The 20,164-nt window shown below is 40.4% G+C and overlaps 1 protein-coding gene across 1 annotated transcript in view; it reads right to left on the bottom strand.

Annotated features, from left to right (window-relative positions):
• The window catches only part of ttn.2 (titin, tandem duplicate 2), a 219,604-nt gene that overhangs the window by 88,082 nt on the left and 111,358 nt on the right, over positions 1-20,164 (bottom strand). The window contains exons 116-147 of the mRNA XM_028024223.1: positions 19,070-19,193; positions 18,069-18,335; positions 17,532-17,629; positions 17,270-17,438; positions 16,135-16,404; positions 14,672-14,938; positions 14,312-14,590; positions 13,213-13,621; positions 12,194-12,318; positions 11,525-11,791; positions 11,065-11,334; positions 10,607-10,906; positions 10,076-10,378; positions 9,796-9,983; positions 9,026-9,140; positions 8,616-8,903; positions 8,382-8,533; positions 8,125-8,272; positions 7,506-7,805; positions 6,544-6,831; positions 6,165-6,461; positions 5,146-5,332; positions 4,956-5,071; positions 4,568-4,867; positions 3,422-3,721; positions 3,110-3,215; positions 2,823-3,019; positions 2,159-2,464; positions 1,921-2,074; positions 910-1,034; positions 695-813; positions 424-604 (exon numbers count right to left, since the gene is read on the bottom strand). Coding sequence (XP_027880024.1) covers positions 424-604; positions 695-813; positions 910-1,034; positions 1,921-2,074; positions 2,159-2,464; positions 2,823-3,019; positions 3,110-3,215; positions 3,422-3,721; positions 4,568-4,867; positions 4,956-5,071; positions 5,146-5,332; positions 6,165-6,461; positions 6,544-6,831; positions 7,506-7,805; positions 8,125-8,272; positions 8,382-8,533; positions 8,616-8,903; positions 9,026-9,140; positions 9,796-9,983; positions 10,076-10,378; positions 10,607-10,906; positions 11,065-11,334; positions 11,525-11,791; positions 12,194-12,318; positions 13,213-13,621; positions 14,312-14,590; positions 14,672-14,938; positions 16,135-16,404; positions 17,270-17,438; positions 17,532-17,629; positions 18,069-18,335; positions 19,070-19,193 — 7,015 coding nt within the window. The remainder of the gene's footprint in view (positions 1-423; positions 605-694; positions 814-909; positions 1,035-1,920; positions 2,075-2,158; positions 2,465-2,822; positions 3,020-3,109; positions 3,216-3,421; positions 3,722-4,567; positions 4,868-4,955; positions 5,072-5,145; positions 5,333-6,164; positions 6,462-6,543; positions 6,832-7,505; positions 7,806-8,124; positions 8,273-8,381; positions 8,534-8,615; positions 8,904-9,025; positions 9,141-9,795; positions 9,984-10,075; positions 10,379-10,606; positions 10,907-11,064; positions 11,335-11,524; positions 11,792-12,193; positions 12,319-13,212; positions 13,622-14,311; positions 14,591-14,671; positions 14,939-16,134; positions 16,405-17,269; positions 17,439-17,531; positions 17,630-18,068; positions 18,336-19,069; positions 19,194-20,164) is intronic.

The raw sequence follows: 20,164 nt of genomic DNA, 5'->3' as shown, positions 1-20,164 counted from the left end.
ACAAAGTCATAGAAATACAAGAATTAATTTCTAATATTACCAAAATGGAGCCATAGTGTAACAAGAAGAAAGTCATAATATAACAAGAATAAAGTGGTAAAAATATGAGAATAGACATGAAATAAGATTAAAGCTGTAATATTAGAATAAAGTCACAAAATTAAGACAATGAAGCTGTAATTTTATTAGAACAGTCTACTTTTTCTTGTAATATGGCTTCTTTATTCTGCTAAAGTTTTAATTCTATTTTCATAAAACTATGACTTTATTAATTTTTTTTTGTCCTAGCTTGGCAGTAATTCTCCGTTGCTAGCATCAGCTAGCATTATTTCAATACACAAAAACTATGAACAGATTGAGGCAAATAGCGTAAAATGAGTTAATTTTCATAAATATTTTCACAAAGTAAAATATTTTTCATACGTTTTTGGTCCTCTGCAATGACGGGGTTGCGCAGTTCGATGAACTCTCCTCCTCCAATCTTGTTGACGGCTTGGACTCTGAAGTAGTACTCTCCGTTGGGGATGAGGTCTTTCACCATCCAGCTCACCTTGTTCTCTCCAGACATCATGTTGACATAGGTCCTCCTACCAGCCTCACGCCGCTGCACCCACATGTACCAACAGAGCACCATCAGTTTGTGGTATTCAAACTATCAGAGACTCTTATGGTTTAAACTGAAAATGAAACCGACCTGAAGGACATAGTGAAGAATCGGGCTGCCACCGTCGTAGTCTGGAGGATCCCAGGAAACTTTACATGAGCTCTTTGTGATTTCTGATGCAACAATCTCTTTGCAGGGACCAGGAAGACCTGAAGACACAGAGATAAATACATGTTGAAGAACTGTTTGTAAGCATAAGAGATTAATGTGTTTTTATGGCGAATAAATGGAACGCATGTGATTACCGATGACTTTCACGTTAATGGTTGCACTGGCACTTCCCAGTTTGTTCTCCAGAGTCACTTTATAAACTCCAGCATCGGGGTGAAGGCTGCTGTCAATCTCCAGGTGACAGGAAGTGTACTCCTTCCTGCTCCAAACAAACAAATCAGCCAGAAACAATCAGAATGAGAAGTTATATACATTTTCTTTGTGTTTAATCTTTAAGCTGTCAGTCAGGGGTCACACACTTTTCCCACGGTAAAATTCAAACACTATTCAAGCATTTTCTAAGTAATTTTTCAAACTTTTCCAGCACCACACTTTGGAGATAAAAACAATACATATGAACTAGAAAAAGACAGTTTTAATTGACTATTATATGATACTTATTACTGTTATTAATACTATCTTGTGATAGTATTTTACTTTCTACAGCACGGTTAAGGTAAACTAAAGTGTAACAAAATATTATGTTTTGAAATGTCTCCCCTGTACACCTGACACTAATTTAATAAAAAATCCTCCAATTTCAATAACTTTATATAAGCTAATCAATAAGTCATTAAGCCATTGGGAATAATAAATATTCATTACATTGAAATAATCCAAATAAATGTTAAAGTAAGTTACTTTCCTGCTCAAATAAAATGCTTAAACACAATAAAAAAGTTACAAAATAATCTCTAAATAAATCTTCTCACAAAGTTTACTGGAATTTAGCAAATGGAAATAATTTAGGTAATTCTACCTAACTTAAAACACGAAAAGTTTAGTCAGATTTAACTTCAAACAGTGAGAAAAAAATTCATTACGTGTTTGAAAATATCTGGTTTCAACTCTAAATAATAGTTTCAAGAGCACTTTATTATAAAACTGTGCAGTTTGAATATCAAGAACTTTCAAAGACTTCATACAGAAAACCTTGAATACACCACACTGAAACTCAAGCATTTTCAAGGATTTCAAGCACCAGTACAGACCTTGCTGGTCTGTTAGTTGTGTCTGAACCTTAAACTGTTAGTCATTGTTCTGACCTGAACATGAGACGCTCATCAGCCTTCAGCTCCTTGCCGTCTTTGTGCCAGGTGATTTTGGGAGACGGGACGGCTCTGAAGGGAACCGGGATGTGAAGCTTCTCTGTTTCCACCACAACGAGGTCCAGAGTCTGGAACTCCAGTGTTGGGTTACCTGGGACCACAAAGAAGAAGAGGATGTTTAGTCATGCTTTGGCAGTTTCTATGTTTGTTTAGGAAACAGATGTGGTGCGCTTACAGTCAGAGTCTTTGGCAAAGACGTTTTCTGAGATGTCGGAGGGCTCACTCTCTCCTACAGAATTGATGGCCCTCACTCTCAGAATATACTCCTTCTCAGGGACGATGCCCTCCTCCACTCTGTACTTCAGCTCCTTCACCGGACGGGAGTTGACTCTCATCCACTTCTCAGTTCCGGCCTCGCACATCTCGATGTGATAGCCGCGGATCGGGGAACCGCCGTCCTGCTGCGGAGGCTTCCAGGCGATGGATAGGAAGTCCCTGCTGGCTCCGGTTACATGGAGCTCAATGGGAGGAGATGGGATTCCTGAAGATAACACGAAACAGATTCAGAGCTCAGACCTGAACATTCAGAGGCACATAAAGACATTTACAAAGTCATCCTTCTATCATCTGAAGAATATTTCCAGGATTAATGTCCCAGCAAAATCATCATGCGTTTATCTTCAGTCGCACTGATATATGAAACATTGATCAACATATTTGTATATCGATGATTTTGATGATGGCCTGTGTTGAAATGTAATGCTTTTTACTGGTTTCTCAATTGGTGATGTTTTTATGATATAAAGTACTCTGAGCTGCCTTATTGCTGAAATGTGCTATAGAAATAAACTTGATTGATAGATTGATTGTGGAGTCCAACACATTGGATTCAGGCTGACCTGTTGGATCTTCAATGGTCAAGATCTCTGTAGGTTCACACGGGTGTCCGGCTCCAGCCTCATTCTCAGCCCGGATCTGGAACTGGACTTCTGTTCCCTCAATAACATCCGTTACCCGGTATTTACAGTCTGGACCAGAAGTCTTTCCACATTTCACCCAGCGTGTTCCAAGCTTCTCCTTCTTCTCAATAGAGTACCTGGATGGAGTAAACGCCAGAAGATGAACATTATGGGAACAACACTGAACAGTACTACAGCCTGAACGAGGGCGAGTAAAGAAACATCACCTGAGTATGGGTCTACCGCCGTCATTTTTAGGTGCCTCCCACTCCAGGTCCACATACTTTTTGGTCACAGAGTAGACGGTGAGTGCATAGGGCGGCCCAGGAGTAGCTGCAATAGAAACGTTTTATTTTCAGTGATGCAAGAGATTTTATGTAGCTATGTTTCCATTATAAAAGTATGCAAAATTTGTTAATATTCCGCTAATGTAAAAAAACAAAAAAAAACAACACAATTTTGAAATTGCGGCATTTCCAAAATATAAGAAATATCTAAAAAATATTTGCAATGGAAATGTTTACTGATTCACCACTTACTGAAAGTATCCTTGGCCAACACGGAGTCCTCCAGCTCGCAGAACGGTCCGACACCCACGGCGTTCTCTGCGGCGACTCTGAACACGTACAGAGCTCCGTCGTTGAGCGGCGTCACGGTGGTTTTCAGCTCCTTCACCGTGGTGTCCACGGCCTGCCAGCCTTTACGCTTGGCGTCGCGCTTCTCCACAATGTAGTTGGTGATGCGAGATCCTCCGTCACGCTCCGGAGCCGTCCACTTCAAGTCAGCGCTGCTCCGGCTGATACTCACGACCTCCAACCATCGAGGAGCCGATGGAGGATCTGAGGAGGATCAAACAGAAATGTCTTCAGTTTCATTTACTCAGATGATTGTCTACGTTATTTCTATAGATCCATCTTCAAGTTGGGGTTATGAGGCTATCCTTACTTATTCTTACTTAATACTGTAGGAAGTACAAATTAACAACACAAAGCCACAAATTGAAATTGTAAAATGAGGTCTTCCCTTAAGGATTAGTCATAGAACCTAAATTATTCATACTTTATTTAAATGATATTTTTACAGCCTCCAGGTTTTTGAAATGTATAACATTTGCAAACAATGGAAACTTTTTTATGAATATGGACGAACTAATACAAACAGTAGGCAAGAGCTGAGTTAAAAAAAAGTGGTTTGATTATTATAATTTTAGTAAATTTATAGTATTTTCTGATAAACGAATATACAATAATGTAAAGGTACATATAATGAAGTTGAAATCGATTTTATTTATGAGACATTTTTCGGGGTCATTCTTAAAAACAAACTTAGTTGAAAGGCTCATATTTAATATATTAGAAACAAAATTGGAAAAATTATTGGAATATGGTTGAAAATAAAAGATTTAATAAATGTAAAAGGCTTAGATGTTATATACTCTGAGTCTATGAATAGGATAGCTAAGTATTAGCCTCGGCTTCAGTTTGTTCTTTTTTTGGTAAATTATTGGTTTGTAAAGTAATATTTTGTTTTGTGTTTTTGTAAATCTGTTAATTTAAAGTGAATCTGAATCTACCATGTTTGGAAATGTCCTTGTATCATCTGGGATTATCTGGAATCTCCTGAACATTTTGTTCTTTACATTAACTTAGACAAAAGTATTTGCTCTTTCTGAGTGTTTTTCTTACTCAGCCTCTCCTTGCACAGAACCGGGTCGCTGGGCTCGCTGGGTTCACTCTCCCCGGCCACGTTGATGGCTCTCACTCTGAACGAATACTCCTGCTTCTCCATCAGGCCCTTCAGGAAAAACTCCAGGATGCTGATGTTCTCTGCCACACGGATCCAGTCTGTGGTTCCGCTCTTCAACATCTCGATGACATAGCTGTCGATCTTGGCCCCGCCGTCATGCTCGGGTTTGGTCCAAGTAAGGAAGCAGGAAGTCTTGGCTACATCCTTCACTGTGGGTTTACCAGGAGGCCAAGGAGGATCTGGAAAAAGAGCGAACATGAAGGATTTAATTTACTTTATAACTTTAAATGATAAAATAACCTGTTTAAGATAAGAAACATGTGGTACCAATAGGGTCTTTGATAAGGATTTGATCTGTCTCTTTGCTAGGTTTTCCAGTTCCAGCCAGATTTTCAGCCAGGACTCTGAACTTGTACTTCTTCCTCGTGGGAAGACCTTTCACTCTGCAGGAAAACAGGACAATGTCAGTAAAATCCCCACCCAAGACACTCCTGACCAGACACTGAGCTGGCCTCACCTGTAGTTGGTGTCTTTGATGGGCAGCTTGTTGCATCTTATCCACTTGTCATGGTCCGGTTCGTATCGCTCCACCCAGTAGCCTGTGATGGGGCTGCCTCCATCCTCATCCGGCTCGTACCAGTTCAGGGTCACGGCGTCTTTGGCGATGTCTGAAGGCTCCAGTTTGTAGGGAGCCCCAGGGGTGTCTGGACCAAACAAAAGAATCACATTAGACCTCGCAGAGTTTAGCAGAGCTTTCAATTAACTTAAAGGTAACCTATTATGCTTCCATGAACATATCTATGGGCTAAACAAAACATGTTAATTGCATTTTTTGGACAAAATCATTCTTAGATAAAGAGATTTTAATTCGGTCAGTTCTGCTTATTTTGAGCTCCTTTCAGAATGAGCTGCTTTTGGGCTTCAGTCACTTTTAATCCAAATGAGCTGCTGCTGGCCACGCCTCCCAGCTCAACGTTTACACTCACATGTGAAAATGGCTGCAAACAGATGCACTACTATACAACCGCACATCTTTGAAAAACAGAACTGGAGCCTCCTGCACAACCACCAAGAATGCATAAGTGGTTTCTGGATTGTATGTCAACAATAAAGCACTAGTCTTTTCCAGCAGAACAACACATACAGCAGTAAAATCAGCTGACCAAAAGGTCTGGATATCATGTTTGGTTGCTAGGTGACAGGCAGAGCTCTGCTAGGGTTGCTAGGTAATGAGCTGGGTTAGAAAAGAAGGGGTTACACTGTTACTATCCTGCTGATTTGTAACCTACATTAAGAAGGCTTATGAAACGGTTCATTTTCTAAACAAAAAACATTAACTTATTGCTAAAAAACTTCTTTTTTAAGTTAATGTTAGCTGCTTTTAGAAGTTTTGACCCGAATGAAAGTACAAAAATGTGCAAAATGTGAATTTTTAAGAGTGTTTTCAGGATCTAACTTAGCTGAAAAAACCTAGTGAAAGTTTACTGATTTTATTTATAAAGTCTAACTGCTTGATGTCAGAGTCGGATCACCTACCAAATGGATATCTGGCGATGATGGGCGGGTGTTCAGCTGGTGGACCAACACCAAACTGGTTCTCAGCGAACGCTCTGAAGATGTACTCCTTGAACTTGACCAGGCCGACTGCCTTGTACGTGGTCTGTTTGATGGTGGAGGACAGCCGATGCCAGATCTCGCTGTCGACAGCTCGGCGTTCCACGATGTAGTTGGTAACTCTGGAACCGCCGTCGTCGCGTGGCGGGTTCCAGGCCAGGAGGCAGGTTTCATTGGTGATCTCAGAAATGTCGAAGGCAGCAGGAGGACCAGGTTTGTCTGTTTTACATCAGAAATACTGATTTAATTACAACTTAAACTGAGATAGACATTACATTTCTGGACTGCAAACTCTTCTCACCAAGGATGTTGACATCCACAGTAGCGGTGGCACGGCCGCTGCTGTTGGTCGCCTCAATGATGTAGGTGGAGCTGTCGTCTCTCTTGGTCTTAGCAACGGTGGCGGTGGAATGTCCCGGCTTGGTGTCGATGGACACCCTGTCGTCTGGCTTCAGAACCAGGTCAGCCTTGGTCCACTTCACTCGGGGTTCAGGCTTACCTTTAACTTCAGCTGGGAGTTCGATTTTGCTGCCAGCCTTGGCCGTCAGACCGGCCAGAAGCTTGGCATCAAGCTGGATCTCTGGAGCCTCTGAGGACGGAATAACGATAAAAACTCATCAGAAACTACTCGTCTTGATTATATCTTTAGTGTTTTGAATTTTTCTTAGACTGTGTGTCACTGGGCCTGTCACCATGAATTTTCTTGGTTGATAAATTTGTCCAAGAAATTATTGTAATAAATGATAATATTGTCATTATTGAGACCATTTTCCGCTGATCCTTTATTGTTTATAGAAAAACTAATCTTTCTAAATAGTGGCTTTTCAACGATAAGTGGAGCATCTATTTAACTACTGTTGTCCAACTGGAAATTATTGAGCTTATTTTAATTTATCATGCAATTTACAGCTCATTGTGACAGGCCTCGTGTCACAGAAATAATGGATGCATAAACACAAATAATGCTCCTGAAAAACATTCCTTTTTGTATTAGCTTCTCTAGGACACCAGTCACAAAAAGAAGTGTGATTCATATAATTAAACTGCAAATTAAAACTGCATTTTAATCATATTTGCTAGATATTTATTATTGCTTTTATTGAACAAACAGTGAAAAAAAATTGCTAAATATTTATTGGAATTTATCACGACAAAGTTAAATCAAAATTCTTACCATGATAAGAAGTTTATCACGATAAATGGTAATACAGTAACTGCCCACCCTAGACTGATCTCTATCAAGGAGGAAGTCCATGTTATTACCTATAGGATCAACAGCCTGGATCTCATCTGTGGGCTTGCAGGGCCGGCTGGCTCCGAGTCGGTTCAGAGCTCGGACTCTGTAGGCGTACCACTCGCCCTCGATCAGACCGGTCACCTGGCACTTCAGCTCTGGTACCATGTCTCCGCAGGGCTCCCACTTATCTGTGCCTCTCTGGCAGCGCTCCACGTTGTAGCCTCGGATGCCGGTGCCACCGTCATATTTTGGCGGCTCCCAGGTGAGGAAGATGCCACTGGCTGACTTGTCTCTCCACTTCAGGTTCTCTGGTGGGTCTGGCACAGCTGGAGAGAGGGCAAAGTGTACAGGTTAGAAATTCAGAAGAAGATATAAAGGCTTGGAGATTTCTTATGTGGATCAATATAGTCGATGTATATTTGTGTAATGATTTTGATAATAGTATTTGACAAAATGCAATGCTTATTGCTTGTTTTATTTTTGGTGACTCTGATGTTTTTATGATGTAAAGTACTTACTGATATGTGCTATGCAAATGACTTGTTCTTTATAAGATGTAGATATTAGCCAAAATACCATCTAAAACCTAAGATTATTCATGTCTTTAAAGGTTTAAATGTTAACTGTGCAGTTAGTCTGACTTACTGGCTGGAGAAGAGACGTTGACGGGCTCATCGATGTACGCTGGCTCTCCTGGGCCGCACTTGTTGCAGGCGGTGACTCTGAACAGATACTCTTTCCCTTCAACCACATCGGTGACGGTGAACTCCAGATCCTGGATCCCTGATACAACCTGAAACAGTTTGATTCTGTTACCAGCAAGGCCACAGATGATCTCACTTCTGATTTATTCCTTATCCCGGTTAAATGATGCTGAGTGAATCCAGACTCTGTTGTCGTACCTTCACCCAGGTCTTGCGGGACACGTCCCGTTTTTCCACCTGATAGCCGGTTAGAGGACTTCCTCCATCGTGTTCTGGAGCCTCCCAGCTAAGATGGACGTGCTGCCGGGTCACCTCTAGAACCTTGAAGTCCTTGGGAGCGCTGGGTGCAGCTAGAAACAAAAACACAAACAATGAGTTAAAAACAATGATCAAAATCCATTTCCCCCCCAGATTTGCAGTACTTTTCCGTACCGATGACGTTGACTTCGATATCTCCAGACACAGAGGTGACGTCGTTCTCCAGGTGGAGGGTGTAGATGCCTTTGTCTGGCCGGACGCTCGGCGTGATCATAAGTTCTGTGAAAGTGGACTTGGTCATCAAGGAGACGCGTTCGTCTGCTGTCGTCAGCTCCTTCTCTCCGAAGGTCCACTTGGCGACGGGGGTCGGGTATCCGGTGATAGGAACTCTGATGGTGAGAGGCTGAGGGACGATCACTTCCAGGCCGTCTTTGAAAGCACTCAGGTCAAAGGATGGAGCAACTGGAGAGGCACGATGAGAACAAAGGCCTTATTTTAACACCTCATTTTCTCTTACATTAGTGAAAAACAAATTTTTCATTTTTTGGAGTCACAGTCAATTCAACAAATGTCACGTCTCTCACAATGTGGGTCGTCTGCCAGCAGAGGTCCGATGACGTTTGACGGTTCAGAAACTCCAGCAGCATTTTCAGCAAACACTCTATAGTTGTACTTGGTTCCATATTTCAGACCAGACACCTGAAAAACAGGCAAAGATGTTAGAAAGAGAAGTTGAACACAAATCTGTGATCCTCAGTAAGATGATTATAGATTTCAAGCAGCATGCTCTCTTAAGTAATTCAGGCGTTGTAAAAGTAAGGCAACTTTAACTGCTTTCGAGTTGTATGTGCTGCCATACAATGGCGTATTAGGGACATTGTAGACAGAGAAAAAAAGAGTAAATTTTAATTATGAAATTTTGGGATTAATCTCCAAAATTTTCTTGAAAAAGTAAAAAATTTGCTTAAAAAACACAAAAATTCAAATGTGAACCTGCAACCTATGGAAATCTGTTGAGTTTGAAAGGTCAAACATTTTTCATGTCATTTTCTTTGATGTTGAAACCTATAAAGAATGTGATACATAATACAAAATATGAATTTGATGAAATAAGGTTTTTGGTATGTTCCTACCAAGATGCAAATTGAAAACTTTAAAAAGGGCTATAATTAGAGGAAGGTGTTACTTTTGATTCATTCAAAAAATCGGACAAGTAATTATTTGACCTACCAATCACCGATTAGATCCAGTCAACTGAAAACTGGTTGACAACAATCTGACTGACTGACTTATAGTTAGAACATCGTGTTACAGACAGAAAACGGGCCATCTGGGTGAGGCCGTCACCCTGCACCTTGTAGAAGAGATCTGGGCAGAGGCGTGCGTTGCAGCGGAGCCACTTGTTGGTTCCCTCCTCGCAGCGTTCGATGATGTAGCCTGTGATGATGCTGCCGCCATTTTTCAGAGGCGTCTCCCAGGTGAGCTGCACTGAGCTCTTGTTCTGGTCCTGCCAGGTCAGGTTCTGTGGTGGACTGGGACGTTCTGCAGAGAGAAAAAAAAAACTAATTAGGAACTTCAGACTGAGACTGGAATGCTAATTTTGTAGTAAACATAATTTACTGTCCAGTCCTCACCAATTGGATCCATGATCTTAACAGGTCGTGAAGCGGCGCTGGGTTTGCCCTCGCCAGCTTTGTTCTCAGCTTTGACTCTGAAGATGTACTCCTTGTTCTCGATGACGTCATTGATGATGGCACTGAGCTCGCCGGCTTTCGTCACTTGGACGGGCGACCACTTCACCGACGTCCTGTCGCGCAGCTCCACGATGTAGGAGGTGATGGGAGAGCCTCCGTCTGACACTGGAGGGTCCCAGGAGACGGTGCAGCCAAACTTGGTGACGTTTCCAACGTCAACGTTCAGAGGAGCTTCAGGAACGTCTGAAACCAAGAAAAGGAATATGGAATGTTTCATATTCCAGCTACCAAAAACACTAAGTTATTGCCAAAAAAAGAAACAGCTATGCTGATTTTAAAAGCAGTAGAAACCCAAATGGAAGTATAAAAACATGTAAAATGTGTAATAGGTGCCTTTTAATGCCTAATTTAAATTGTTAATTTTATTTATCATCAATAGGAGCAGAAGAGTATATTCAAAGTTAACCCTACCAAACTTGTTCTTTGCTTGGACAGCTTCGTCTGTCTCAACGAAGGGTCCGTTGCCGACCCTGTTTCTGGCGCTGACTCTGAAGAAGTAGAAGGAGTCCTTCTGCAGCCCCGTCACTGTGTACTCGGGGCTCTCTGAGTGATCGGTGGCCAGAGTCCAGGTCTTACGCTTCACATCGCGCCTCTCAACCACATAGCTGATTACTTTGCTGCCGCCGTCGTTCTCAGGCTCCTCCCACGCCAGGCTGACCTCGCCGTCCGCGGTGTCGACCACCTGAAGGTTCTTCACAGGTCCGGGAACATCTGGAATGAAGATTTGCAACATTTTAAGATATTTCAAACATTACAAACAGCTTGTGCTAACCATATATTTGGAAAATTATAAACTGGAACTGCCACTCTAACATGTAACCATCTCCAGTTGACTTTAGTCGACATATTTTTCTCCACAGAAAGCTCACCGATGACGTCCAGGTTGATGAAAGCTTCTCCCTGTCCGTGTTTGTTCTTGATGACGATCTTGTAGCGGCCTTGGTCCGACTTCTTCGGGTCCTTCAGCCGGTACTCGGTGCGCTCGGCGGAGGTGTAGATGTTGTCTTTGGACACACTCTGGTTGTCGTACAGCCAGTCAGCCTCGGCCTGAGGGTAGGCGCTGTACGGGACGGCCAAGACGATGGGCTTCCCGGCGTCTGTGACGTAGCTCTGATCGGTGGTCTTTATCTGAGGAACAGCTGGAAGAGGACAAAGGTTCAAAAACTGAACATCTTTTTCTCCTTTCAATGAAGCCACTAACAACTGCTGCAAGACCTGCTCCTGCACACTGTGGAAAGATTTATAAGTGTAGAAATATTTAAAATTCAGCAGACCGGTGCTAACGAAAGGGTTGTTTATTAATCTTTCTCCAATGACGTGGACTCTCACCTGCCAGCTCCAGCTTGGCCTTGGCGTCCTTGTCTTTGACGATGACTCTGTACAGTCCCTGGTCTCTGGGTCGGATCTCACAGACCTGCAGCCGGTGCAGCTTCCCCTCGCTCATCATCTGGAACTTGTCTCCCTGGACGACGGTCATGTTGTTGCGCAGCCATTTCACCTCCACCCGGTCCTTGTTGAGCTCCACCTCAAACACGATGTCCGAGCCCGGAGGCTCAAACACGTCCTGTGGAGGTCTGATGATCTCCACTGGAATCTCTGTGGGAAACACAAACGGTCATGAAAATTATATTACCAAGTAGTTTTTGTCTAGTTTCTAGTGCAAACATCTAAGTACACTAAAAATAAAACAAAACTAGCTTACAAGTACCTTTCAGCCAGACATAGGAGCTTGTATTTGTTTCACATGTAGATTATTTCACTTATAACATGGTAAAATATTTTGTTAAAAGTGCAATAACCTGCCAGTGAAACTAGTATTTTTTAATCAATATTAAGGAAGTATTGACTTAAAACAAGCTCCTTTATCTTCATGAAAATATATAAGTTTTGTTTTATTTCAAGTGTACTAAGACATTTGCACCAGAAATGTCTTAGTAATATTAAGATTTTGTGTTTTTGCAGTGCAGGTTCCTCTGAGGTCTTTCTGAGAAAACAAACCTTCAACAAAGAGCCTGGCTCTGGATCTCTTATCGTCGACTCCGCAGGCGTATTCACACTCGTCATCCGGCCTGCACTCCTTGATCCGCAGCGTGCAGAACTTTCCGTCTTTCACAAATGTGTATCTGAGAAAGCAATAAGAAGGATTATCTACAGGACTCCTATTCACTCCCTAAAACATTGAAACTCAACAAGAAAACACCCAAATGCTATACAGAAAATGTTTTATCATCTAAATTAAATGCAACATGGCACTAGAAAGATGTGCAATCGAGATATTATAGCTGAATATTGCAATGATATCAGATGGATTTATGCAACATTTTCCACCATCATTGAAGACACTGAAATTTATAAAGATGACTGACATCATTTTGCCCATGTTGGTATTTTCAGTGTATTAAATAAAAACAGTTATTTTTAACTTTTAATTTTTAACTGCTGACAGCCAGGCTAAGCGCATGTCTATAACAGCGTAGATAGTAGATAGAAAAAAAGGAGTAAACTTCAGCCAAAAAAATAAGTGGTAAAAGATTTTCTAGAAAAAACAAAAAAAATTGAATAAATCTCAGAAATTTTCTATAAAAAAACTTGGAAATTTCAGTTTTAAAAGTCAAAAACTTTTGACTTTTTTAAATTTTCTGATTTCTTTTCTAGAACATTTCTGAGATTAATCTCAGATTTTTTTTTTTTTTTTTTTTAGCAAACTTTTGACTTTTCAAATTTGGAAATTTCTATTTTCCAGGGTGGAATTAAGGAGTTTTATTATCATCCATTGTAATGGAGGTGAACTGATCAATATATCATAGGATTGATTCTAGACCATATTGCCAATCCCTGTTGTTCATCTTATTGATGTTAGCTTTAGGATTTCCATAAAATGTGGAGTGAGAGGTGTGTGCATCAGAAACAGGTAGAGAACATCTTCATCTATTACAGTTTACCAAACATTTCTTTAATAATGTAATATTCCACTGTTATTGCAGTGAATTGTTGCGTGTGTTTTCCAATAAACCAACCTTGGTCCTTCTCTGATCTCCCGTCCGTTCCTGTACCACTTGACCTCGGCCTTCTCCTTGGTCAGCTCGCACGTGAACTCTGCATCATCGAACTCGGTGATGGTCTGGTCTTTGAGTTGCGCGCTGAAGTCGGTCGGCGCCTCGCTGATGATCAGCTCGGCGGTGGCCTTGTCGTCCCCGGCGACCACCGTGTACTCGCCCTCGTCGGCCAGCGTGCAGTCCTTGATGGTGAGCGTGTGCTTTTCTTTGTCGACCCTGTAGACGATGCGTTTGCTGAAGGTGATCTCCTGGCCGGCCTTCATCCACTTCACAGTGGCGTTGGGTCTGTTGGTCTTGCAGGAGAAGCTGATGGTCTTCTTCTCCTGAGTGTCGATGTCCTCCGGAGGAACCATAATTTTCAGACTCTCCTCTGGAAAACACACAGTTTATAGTTACTGATCCCTGTTTAACATCAATCTTGTGATAAATCAGTCCAATAAATGCAATTCTGAGAATTTAGAGTATTTTTTTTCTAGTCTCGATTATCAGTTTTCCTGTTTTGTTTGGTTTTAGTTATATTGAATCAAAAGTTGTATAACAGAGCTTCACTGACACCTAGTGGACATTGTTCAACATGTTAATAAGACAGTGTATTAAAGCCACGCTAAAAAAAAAAAAAAGATCCAAGACTAAAGCTATAATAGTACTAAATTGAGAATAGAGTAATATTTATATGAGAATAAAATCGTTTAATTATGAGAATAGTGAACATAATTCAAGAATAAAGTCGTAAAACTATAAAGTCAAAATATTACGAGAATAGTCATAATATTAACATAATAAAATTGTAAAATTACAAGAATAAAGTTGTACAACAATAAAGTTGAAATAATACAAGAATAACATTGTAATAAGATGAGACAAAAGTCATAATATTTTGAAAGTATAGTCAGTACTATATATAAGAATAAAGAATAAATTACAAGTATAGTATAGAATAAAGTCAAAATGATATAAGAATAAAGTCATACTATGAGAACTAAGTTGTTTATAAGATGAGATGAGAATAAAGTTGTAATATTACTAATCAAACTCGTGTCGGTGGAGGTAAAGCACCAACCTCTGACGGAGAGTTTGCCGGAGCTCTTGGCCTGTTCTCCTCTCTGATTGGTCAGTGTGATGCTGTAGTCGGCTTCGTCTCCCTTCCGAGCGTCTTTGATCCTCAGCGAGAAGACGTTGTCTCTCTGAACCATCACGTACTTGCCGCTCTCGAACAGAGTCTCTTCGTTCTTCAGCCACTTGGCCTTGGCTCCCTCGATGTTCACCTCGCAGTTCAGGACAACCTCCTGGCCTTCTTTGACCTCCGTGTCTCTCAGAGGGGTGATGACCTTCAGTTTCGCTGCAGGGAAGAGCGAACGTTGATGACATGGACCGAGGTTCCTGCAGTGGCTCGTTGGGTCAGTGGGCAGAGTTTACTTACCGCTCACAGTCAGATCAGCGCTGGCTCTCGTCTCTCCAATCACCACAACGTATCCACCCTCGTCTTTGAGCTCGGACGCCTTGATGACCAGACTTCGCTTCTTGCCGTCACTCACCAACTCGTACTTGTCTCCTGACTCCAGCTCATTGCCGTCCTTCATCCATTTGACACTGAAGGTTTCCTTGGAGACGGTGCAGGTGAACTCTGCCCTATGACCCTCCACCACCTCCTGGTTCTGAGGTCTGGACAGGAATTCAGCAGCCAGTTCTGCAGGACAGAAACACCAGATTGATTTTATTATGTGACATTTTGTGAAGTTTCTTGCTCAATTACTGCTGTTTCTTGGAGCAAGACCATCAGGAAGACTTCATTGTGTTCTTGTGTATAAGTAACTTCTCATGTGGGGTTCCCCAAGGCTCTATCATGGCTCCCCTCCTATTCAATATCTACATGGTCCCACCAGCTCAGGTTATAACAAAACATGATACACAGCTCTACATTATGATGCCACCAGATGACTCTGAACTCATCCAAGCACTAAACAGATAAATGTGTGGATGTGCCATAACTTCCTCCAGCTGAACAGAAAAAAAAATCAAGTTTTTATCTTTTGATCTAAAAAGGAACGATCTAGAGTCAATGCACAGCTTCAGTTATCAGTTAGAAAGTAGAGAACAGGCCCAAAATCTGGGTGTAGTGATGGACTCTGATCTGAACTTTCAGAGCCACATTAAGACAGTTACAAAGTCGGCCTTCTGTCACCTGAAGAACATTTCCAGGATTAGAGGACTAATGTCCCAGCAAGATCTAGAGAAACTCATCCATGCGTTTATCTTCAGTCATATTGATTATTGCATCTTCACAGGTTTACCTAAAAAAAATCAATCCTCCAGCTGCATCTGGTCCAAAACGCTGCTACTGACGTTCTGACTAAAACCAGGAAGACAGAACACATCACCACAGTTCTAAAGTCCCTCCACTGGCTCCCTGTAGCTCAAAGAATAGACTTTAAAATACTGTTGTTAGTTTATAAATCACTGAACGGTTTAGCACCACAACACATTAAAGATCTGCTATTGAGGTATCAACCTTCCAGAACCTCTCAGGTCTTCTGGTTCTGGTCTGCTCTGCATCCCCAGAACCAGAACCAAACATGGAGAAACACCATTCAGCATCTATGCACCATAAATCTGGAACAAACTTCCAGAAAACTGCAAAACAGCTGAAACACTGAGTTCCTTTAAAGCTAAACTAAAAACCCTGCTGTTTGGAGTTGTTTTGAATTAATAACTGAAACATTTATCAATAATTTGATTTATATTTGCTTGACGATTATGATGATGGCACTTGACAAAATCTAATGTTTATTGCTGTTTGCTAATTGGTTACTGTGTTTATATTTTACTGCCTCGTTGCTGAAATGTCCTAAACTAAACTAAATTTGACTTTTTAAAAGTCTTTACCGTTGATCTTGAGGCTTCCGGAGGTTTTGGTGCCGGTGCTCAGCCTGCAGCTGTATTCTCCAGCGTCGTCTGTCTTCAGGTCCTTGATGAGGAGAATCCTCTTCTTGCCATCGACGATGTGTTCATAGCGGCCGCCGTCTGGCAGCTCCTTGTCGCCTTTGTACCAGGTGACGTCAGCGTTGGGCTTGGAGACCTCACAGATCAGCCTCACGCTGTCCGTCTCTGTTCCCTCGACGTTTGGCAGGTTTTTAGTGAAAGTAGTTTCCTCCTCTGGAGCGACAGAAAGAGATTCAGCAGAGAAACGTTCAGTTATCAATGAACTGAGAATGTTTTGATTTGTGGTTTGTCAACATTAAGAAAATCTTTCAGTCTACAAATTTAAATTATAGCAAAAGAATGAAACCCAACCTTAAAAAACCCTAGTAACATCTGCTGGCGCCAATTGATTTATATTAACATCACAAGTTTAGCATTTCTTGAAAACACACACATTTTTAAAATAGGAAATAAAAAGGAAGAGAAGCTCAATGCTGCTGAGCTGGATAGATTAGCAATACTAAGCAATGCTCTGTTAAAACTGTTTTTATTATTTCTATTTGTTTATTTTATTAATTTGCAGTTTAAAATAGATACATCTTTAAACATAAAACAGGCAATGTGTAATAATAATAATAATAATAATAATAATAATAACAATTACATAGATATCTCTATTAAGTCAATATATATCATTATACCTTGATAGGGTGTTTTCGACTTTTGGAAATTTTCTGAGTTCCAAAAGTAAAAACATTTCAAGTTTTTCAAGAAAATTTCTGATTAATCTAAAGATTTCTGTGTTTATTGGCAGAAATTTACTCCTTTTTTATATCTACAATAGCTGTAATATGCCATCATAGAAATGTGTTATACAACATGATTTCAGTATATTTACATTTAAAACTTTAAACAGCCACTAGGTGTCCCACTGAAGCAACAGTAGTTCAACAGAAAATGCGGGTAAAGCTGACCACAACTGAACATTTTTTAAAGCAGGAACATCAGAACCGTCTCTACTCTGATGTCAGTCGACTTTTTGTGATCTCCTATTTTTTTCCAACTGGAGAAAATCTGATCTTTGTTTTTCTTTTCTTACCAACGACGGTGAGCATGCCGGAGGATTTGGAGGTCTGAGCATCACATTCGTATTCAGCTTCGTCATCAAATGTGGCTTTGTGGATGAGAAGGATGTGTTGGCGGCCTTGTGCAATAATTTCATATTTCTTTCCTTTTCTGATTTCAGTTCCGTCCTTCAACCAGGTGATCTGCGGAGAAAGCAGGAAGAAGATGATTCATTCAGACAGGAGGACTGGGTTTAGATTCTCATGAACAAATAAAAGGAAAAGTGCTTTTCTTACTTTAGCGTCCTCTCTGGAGACTTCACACTCAAACCTGGCACTTTCTTTCTCCCGAACCTCAACATCATGGAGAGGCTTGGAGAACTCGACACGGGCAGCTGTCCACACAAAACGAGATTCACACAGTTACTTTAACAGATCATTTTAATTTTTGGTTCTTTAACAAAGTGGAGCTCAAACAGGGCTGGTGTGAATTCACCCCTGGGGTTTCGTAACTCCAATTATTTGTTTTGATTAAGGAAGATACATTTCATAACTAATGTAGGCAATAAATGTTTGTTTTCTTATCTAAAAAGGGAATTTAGTTACTTATTTGCATATTCTAATGTTTTTATAGTATTTTATAATAAGCTTCAATGAGAAATTTGCATAATGTGCCAATTTTTTTATCTGATTAATTGTCAGAATAATCAATAACTAAAATAATAATAATTTCATCATTGCATTAGTTTTCCAAGGAGTTGAAGTTTCTCTTATTGTGTTAAAAATGATCTTTTTCATGTCTACCAATAATTTTACCCTTTTAGCTTTACTCACCTTCGACCGTGAGGAAGCAGGACGTTTTGAAGTCTTTGGCGTCGCAGGTGTAGGTCTTGGAGTCGTCCAGGGTGCAATCCTGGATGACCAGCGTTCTCTTGCAGCCCTCGGCCAGGATTTCATACTTCTTCGTCTTGCGGATCTCCTGGTCGTCCCTGAGCCATTGGACCTCTCCGTTTGCTCTGGAAACTTCACACTCGAGCGTGGCGGTGGTTTTCTCCTCCACTGTTTGGTCCTGCAGAGGTTTGGTGAACTCTACAGGCGGCTCTGGAAGCGCAAACACAAAGAGCAGCGGTTCAGTTTCCATTTACCTACTTCAGGCATTTTACATGCAGGGCTTGTGCTTTTTCCCACAGTAAAATTCAAGAACTTTTCAAGCTTTTTAACGGTAAGTTTTGTTTGTTTTCCCAGCAACTCAATACAAATTAATAAAAAATAAAGTTTCAATTAACTATTATTATTGTTCTCAGTAATGTTATGACAGTATTAGACATTCCACCAAGGGACAAATTAAACTAAAATATAACAAAATTGTATGCTTTGAAATGTCGGGTTCAAGAACAAAACACTATTTTAACAAGAAAAAATTTAAATTTTGTTGTTTAAAATAAAAAAATATATATATAAGCCAACCTTTACTTCAATTACACAGATCAAATAATTGAGAAATTAGGAATAATAAGCACTCATTCCATTGAAACAATCAAAACAATTAGTGTTAAAATAACTGACCTTCCTGCTCAAATTAAACGAACAAAATACGTGCATATTAAAAAAATATCTCAAAATATCTCAATAAAGGCTTTCTGGTATTTAGAAAATAGAAATAATTTTAATAATCCTGACTGACCTAAAACAAGAAAAAATTTTAATTGAAAGAGTGATAAAGAAATGTGTGTGTGTCTTTTTATTAGGTGAACATAACGTTCTAACATTTCAAGTGAGTAAATCTGGTCTTTAAACCAGGTGTCTCCAGTCGAGTCATTGAGTTGGAGCCTTACCTTTGACAGACAGGGTGGCCTCTGTCTCGAAGTCTTTGGCGATGAGTTTGACTTGTCCAGCTTCACTCAGTTGGACGTCTCTCACCGTGACGCTGTAGGTTTTCCCTTCATCCTTGAATACAACCTGAAGGTTCAACAAAGTCGGTTACCACAAGGTTTACTTTGCAATAGGTATTTATATCTCTCTATGTGCAATTTCTTAGCTTATTTTTTTTATTGTTGCTTAAGGGAACTTCTGGGTTATTGAGGCCCTGAGCTGTGCCTGACAGGTTAGCTAGAGAAGGAAACTTGCCATGGTCATAATCTGAATTGTTGGGAACATCAGGAAAGATCGTCTCATTTTGAATATTATTGCCTATCTAGGTATTGTCAAATTGGAATTAAGAAAATAAATTTGCTTAATGGAAACATACCAATTTCAGAACAAACTTACATTTTTCTATTAAAAAATCTGTGCTAGGATGAGGTGGTTTTGTGGCTATATCAAAATTAGTGTATTTTGCACAAAACTTCTTTTTGTTTAATTGCCGGTTGACAAACAACAAAAGGAAGCATTACCGCCACCAACTGGTAAGGAGTGTGGGCTGTATTCACACAAAGCTTCAATGAAAACATTTTTCTTCTCATCACACGAGTCATGTGATCAACAACCGGATGTTACTACTGGTGGAAAAGACGAAGAAAACAACAGGAAGTGATAGGAGGATAATGGACCTCATATTTTTTAATGACTTATTGCGTGAACAAACTTATACACATGTGATTGTGGTTCTTATTTAAAGGAAACATCGCAAATGCAAAATTGTGTTTTGACAGATGAATCTCGACATGGTGTTGTGAACCTTTGTAATGGAAATGCAGGATAACAAGATTGGGTGTTGTTTGGCTAAACAGGTTCTCCCACACTTTAACGTCTTTCTTTCTTACATCTTTTCACAGATTTTGTTAGCTACATGATATCAGAACCTCCTACTTCATTAAATTGATGATTTACTCTGGCCTGAAAGTTATCTCTATGAGATCCTCATACACGGCCTGACAGCAGAGTCCTTACAGCTAAAACTGAAAAGCACAGCTACTTTCCTTCCCCAAATT

The sequence above is a fragment of the Xiphophorus couchianus genome, chromosome 7 (assembly GCF_001444195.1).
Source record: "Xiphophorus couchianus chromosome 7, X_couchianus-1.0, whole genome shotgun sequence".
Taxonomy (NCBI): Eukaryota; Metazoa; Chordata; class Actinopteri; order Cyprinodontiformes; family Poeciliidae; genus Xiphophorus; species Xiphophorus couchianus.
The sequence above is the reverse complement of the archived record's forward strand: the minus strand, read 5'-3'. Positions and strand labels throughout refer to the sequence as shown.